At 42.4% G+C, this 5,044-nt stretch overlaps 2 protein-coding genes across 3 annotated transcripts; one reads left to right on the forward strand and one right to left on the reverse strand.

The window, feature by feature from the left end:
- Positions 1-247: 247 nt before the first annotated feature.
- On the forward strand, positions 248-3,187 carry LOC6498781 (nucleolar and coiled-body phosphoprotein 1). Of its 2 annotated transcripts, XM_032452239.2 has the most exons (4): positions 248-401; positions 552-697; positions 1,053-2,437; positions 2,493-3,187. In XM_032452239.2, exons 2-4 carry the CDS (start codon positions 640-642, stop codon positions 2,739-2,741), a joined length of 1,692 nt encoding a protein of 563 aa, XP_032308130.1. In that variant the 5' UTR covers positions 248-401; positions 552-639; the 3' UTR covers positions 2,742-3,187. The 2 variants fall into 2 exon arrangements, with proteins under 2 accessions (XP_032308130.1, XP_032308129.1); XM_032452238.2 differs by lacking the exon at positions 248-401 and having other exon boundaries at positions 408-697.
- A 607-nt stretch (positions 3,188-3,794) lies between these two features.
- On the reverse strand, positions 3,795-4,804 carry LOC6498770. Its single transcript, XM_001967205.4, has 4 exons — positions 4,573-4,804; positions 4,208-4,521; positions 4,076-4,120; positions 3,795-4,016 (listed from the first exon to the last, which is right to left on the reverse strand). The coding sequence occupies exons 1-4, from the start codon at positions 4,629-4,631 to the stop codon at positions 3,943-3,945; spliced, it is 492 nt and encodes a 163-aa protein (XP_001967241.2). The 5' UTR covers positions 4,632-4,804; the 3' UTR covers positions 3,795-3,942.
- Positions 4,805-5,044: the final 240 nt, after the last annotated feature.

Raw genomic sequence — 5,044 nt, forward strand, 5'->3', positions numbered from 1 at the left:
TTTTTTTTTTTTTATTATTTTTTATGACTCTTGGAGTTCTGATGGGATTTTATTTTTTATTTTTTTGAAAAAATTCTCAATAACAGATGGCTTTGAAATAGTTAGAATATTTTCAGCATTATTGTGTTTATCGATTATATAATTTCATTACAATCATATACGCAGCCTTCTAAACATCTTTCGTTAACATTCTCTACCATTATATACATTTTGTATATTTACATTTATTATATTTTTCTTTTTTTTTTCACAAAATACAAATACACCTCGTACACACAGAAATCAAAAATTGTATTCAAACAGTACTTAGTAATATCTTTGGAATAAAACAAACATAAATAGTAGGCCCTGATATCGCCGTCGGATGTGAGAGGCGCCTGCCAGTTCTTATTAAGGAAATAGTTCAGTATAATTTCGTTAGTCAAGCCAAGAGGTCAAATTTTTACGTGTAATTTTTTTTGTTTTGTTCTTTTTTTTCTATTTTTTTTTTCTTCGGTTTTAAAAACATCGGCCCACCCCCCCTAACAAAAAATATAAAACAAAAAAAATAGACGTGCATTATATCAAAATTTCTCTACAAAATTCTGCTGTCAATTATATATCCTTTTAATCTCAAATCGCGGTTCAGCCATCGAAAGGATGTTGAAGCGATGCTCTCAAGTTGCTGGTTTGAACAAGATGCGTAGTGGCCTGAATTGTGAGTATTATGGATGGAAGGACAAAGGATTCAAGTGGGTAAGATGGACAGTCCAGTCTAATCTAATATGTGGAAATATTCAAAAATTATTTTAACAAATTCTACCTCGTTTTTAAGAAGTTAGATTGTTGTTTCTGGTTGCAATTTTTTATTTAAAAATTAATGGAACTATAATGAAGGTCATGATTCTTAAAAAATACTTCTAAAATAGACCCTTGTCCTTCTAATAATTTTATTTTATAAACTATATATAATTATATAGCTCTAAAATTCAGTTTCTATCAAAGCTAGCCCTCCCACTGACTTCAACTAATTGTAATTATTTTTTTTTATATTTTATTTCCAACACCAATAGCGGTTAATCCGACCTGGACGACTGCGTTGAGTGCCTTATGGCGGAAATATTCAACCAACACCCGGATGAAGCCCCAATTCCCGTACCCCTCTCCCGGAAGTATGCGGCGTCATCAAATCAACCGTCACAGAGGGGGGACAAACGGAGGGGGAGGACCAGGAGCGGGAACTGGGACTAGCACTGGAACTGGAACTGGAACTGGGACGGGAACAGGATCAGGATCAGGATCAGGATCAGGATCATCGCCAAAAACAACAGCAACAGCAGCTGCCGCAGCAGCCTCATCAGTTGCTGGAACACCGCCCGCCCCGACCAGAACTGTGCCGGTATCCGCCAGGTCGGCGATCGATCGGCCCAGGAGTGTGGCGGTGGGCATACCCCAGGACTCGGACTCGGAGGACATATCGGCGGCATCGTCGCGGGCGGACATAGCCGAGGAGGAGACGGCGTCGGTGCAGGATAAGCCGCGCAGGAAGACCGCGTGGAAGACGTGGAGGACGACGTCGAGCAAAACGAAGACCGCCGTGAAGACGACGACCCGGAGCCGGGGCCAGGAGATGTGGAATACGGCGTTGGCAGCGGCCCGGGAACGGAATCGCCATCGGTACCATGGCGACGGCGGGGAGGAGGAGGAGGAGACCGAACTGCCGGAACACGAGCCAGGTCCTTTCAAGCTAATGCCGCCACTGAAGCCGGTGAAGACCCTGAACTTCCTCTACCAGCAGAGCATCCTCAATGGCAACGGTGTGCCCTCCAATCGTCCCTACGACTACTCCGAGGACGATCGCCTGGACCTGGACGATGACTTGGATCTGGAGAAGATCGATTCGGTGAGTGCCTTGGAGCGAGTGCGAAAGGAGCGGGAACGGCGGCGGGCTCAGAAGAAGATGCTCGATCTGATGCAGCAGCAGTTCGAGAAGGATCAGCTCCAGCAGGAGCAGAAGGATCAGTGGAACAGCGACGATCAGATGCGAATGGCCAGCTTGGGTGGAGAGCCGCCGCGGCGTTCGCGGAGCGACGAGGAGAAGCACTTGACCCAGCTGATGATCGCCCAGGAGCCGAGATCCAATTCTTCCCAGGCGGATCCGGTGGATCCTTCACCCAAGACGACTGCCAAGACGGCGGTTGCTGAAGTCCCGGAAGCTGAACGACCTTCACCTCTGGCATCTGCCCAGAACACTAGCCTGCCGCCCATTCCGGACGCCCGAAACTTTCGGGCGTCTCGGAATTCCATGCCACGGCAGTTCATTCCTTTGAGTCCCACGGCAACGGCCATCAAGGACCTCGATTACAGCAGGCAGTTTAATGTCCTGCAATTGCCGCCGCGGAGCGGTCTGGAGCAGGGCGAGCCTCCCGAGGTGATGAGAAGTCTGCGCAGGATTCGGGTATGTTCGTAGTTTCTCTACAAGCTACTAGCTCCATATCTCATTATCCTTTTAGTCCTTGGCCCGTATAGGCCGTGATGTCCGCTTCATAACGCGGCCGGATAAGGAAGATCCGGAGGAGAAGTTTCGATCCCCACCCCTCACCGAGCAGCCGCCCAGATCGCGAGGTCCTTTGAACTCCGTGATGGATGTGCACAAGGCCCGGGCCATGGAGATGGAGAAGCGACGCCTCCAGGAGGCAGGATCCAAGGAGTCGGCCACCAGCTACCTCTACAGCCAAATGTTCGAGAAGAGTTCACGTTAAACGAAAATAAAGGGAAAAATTAATTCAAAAATGTCAAGAAAATGAAAAATAAGAAAGAAAACAGAAATCGGAAATCTGGCTGCTTTGGAGGTAGAACAAAAAAAAAAAAAAAACAAAATATGTCGAGCAAAATGAAGGTCCTGTCCCGTCCAACCGTCCAAACGTCCTTTGTCCGTCGCCCACCCAAAACCCGCATATTTCCGGAGAGAGTGAAAGGATGGGGATCCCAAATCCAAAAAATTTGAAATACACTGAGAAACAAATCGTCCAAAATGTAACAAAAATACACAACCACATACGGCAAACAACACACGGCAAACTACTAAAGACACTGGAAAAAAAAAAAAATGGAATATAAATTAGACTTTCAACATCCAACGATCAAGAAGCTTCACTGTAATTCTAAACAAATAACAAATAAATCGGAACTCTCTTTTCAACGCTAACCAAGGACAGTCCAAGGAGGCGCCCTATTATCGAGATGCTCTGCAATCCACACCGTTCAAGTACAGGAATTGGGCTATATATAATACTATATAATGATCCCATCAAGATCCTGGTCGGCAGGATATCCACTTGCAGCCCACCAATCGAGACTAGTTCCCCGGGCCCACTCCTTATAGAATTTTAGTGTATCTATCATGTTATTACAGTGTTGCTAAAAAATATACATGTTACGGATCGTGCCTTTTCGGAAAAAAAACATCTTTCAGGTTCTCTTAATACTAGATTATTTTTTGGTAACTGCGGTACAAGGATGTATTTAAGTTTTTGACCAATTTGATGTTAGAAACTTATTATTTTAATATTATTTAAGTCTACAGCATCATTACTATTTAATTGGCAATCATACTTTCGAAAAAATGCCCAATTTTATTCCAAAACAACTGCTGATCTAGCAGACTGCCGCATAATGTACGGCTTCAATAGCAAACAGCAAGAGTAAGAAAAAATACTGAAAGTTCATTATAAATTTATTTTTGTTTTAATATTTAATAAGTATCTTGAATAAAAACCACCCAAACACAAAACACGGATTAAATAAATTTTGAAAATGTTTTCTATTTAAAAATAAATTTGCAATGTGTTACAAATGTAGAAAACCGAAAAAACAATGTTTCAAAAACATGAAATACGAAATTCCAGAATAAATGCGAGTGGTATTCGAAGTCAGCGAAGAACGGCTCCAAAAAAAAAAAGATCAATTAAGAAATAGATCAAGAAGCCTTTGGGTTATACGCTTCTTTTCGGCAATCTTCTGGTACAGGGCGATATCTGATAGGGATTATAATAAAATATAATTATATAAAATAATAAATAAAAAATAAACCAACTAGTCTTAGACATTTGATTCCGTAGGCTCTTCGATTGGCTTTCCCCTGAAACGAAATTATAATTGATATAGTTTATAAATGGTTCTATCTATACTAAAGTATATAGTATAAATATAGGAATCTATAACTTACTGGCTTTATACGATGCAACCGGCCAGGACCTCCCGATTGGAATGGCGTGGGGCTTGAAAGGATCCGTTATTAAGCGACGGTTGCGCTTTTTAAAGGTGGTCATGGAGCGACTGTTGTGAATCTTGGCCCTGGCAGTCGCATCCTCCATGTAGTCCAGCCTCGCCGATCGACTAGTGGCCGTCGGCTCACGGTCACCCGCCTTCATCCTGGACAGTGTCCCGTGCCCCCACTCATCCAACTGGGCCGCCTTTCTAATATCCATTCGTTCCGGTTTCGAACTTAAAGCCAATCCTGTCCTAGGCCATTGTCTAAGCCTAGAATTATTTATAAAATATTATAATATAATAATATATATTATTACTTACTGTCTTCCTATTTCTGACCCATGCCGAACAGCAACCACACTTCTCGCCGAGCTCGACATTTCAGATCACTCTTTCGAACACTTATACCGAAATATCGACTTGAAATTTTGAAATTAGAGTTATTTGTAGTGTGTTTTTATGGAAAATAAATGGGAAATTTAAACTGGAAATTTTAGAGCAAACGTGTGCTTCCCATACGAGTTTCAGAAGTAGAATGAGCCATTCCGGATAAGTTCCAAGCTCCATACAGTCTGACAGTTGACAAAATTGATCCACGGACTACTTGTTTTCGAATAAAAATTGCTCCAAGGGCTACTTGATTTTTTGAAATAAAATTCACCAAAATATTTACCAATGACTTGGCAAAAAAAGGACCATGATTTGGCGATTTTTGGCCAATTTGCAAAAATAATTTCCAGTTAAGAATTTTTTCAAAGCTACTGTGTGTGTGTTCTTTATTATGTTCACTTCA

This window comes from Drosophila ananassae, chromosome XR (genome assembly GCF_017639315.1).
Source record: "Drosophila ananassae strain 14024-0371.13 chromosome XR, ASM1763931v2, whole genome shotgun sequence".
In the NCBI taxonomy this organism is placed as follows: Eukaryota; Metazoa; Arthropoda; class Insecta; order Diptera; family Drosophilidae; genus Drosophila; species Drosophila ananassae.

Coding starts and splice junctions, on each gene's coding strand:
- LOC6498781 (XM_032452239.2), top strand. CDS start 640: ATGTTGAAGCGATGCTCTCAAGTTGCTGGTTTGAACAAGATGCGTAGT. Junction 698..1,052: donor GATGCGTAGTGGCCTGAATT/GTGAGTATTATG, acceptor CAACACCAATAG/CGGTTAATCCGACCTGGACG. Junction 2,438..2,492: donor GAAGTCTGCGCAGGATTCGG/GTATGTTCGTAG, acceptor TTATCCTTTTAG/TCCTTGGCCCGTATAGGCCG.
- LOC6498770 (XM_001967205.4), bottom strand. CDS start 4,631: ATGTCGAGCTCGGCGAGAAGTGTGGTTGCTGTTCGGCATGGGTCAGAA. Junction 4,522..4,572: donor GGGTCAGAAATAGGAAGACA/GTAAGTAATAAT, acceptor AAATAATTCTAG/GCTTAGACAATGGCCTAGGA. Junction 4,121..4,207: donor GGTTGCATCGTATAAAGCCA/GTAAGTTATAGA, acceptor ATTTCGTTTCAG/GGGAAAGCCAATCGAAGAGC.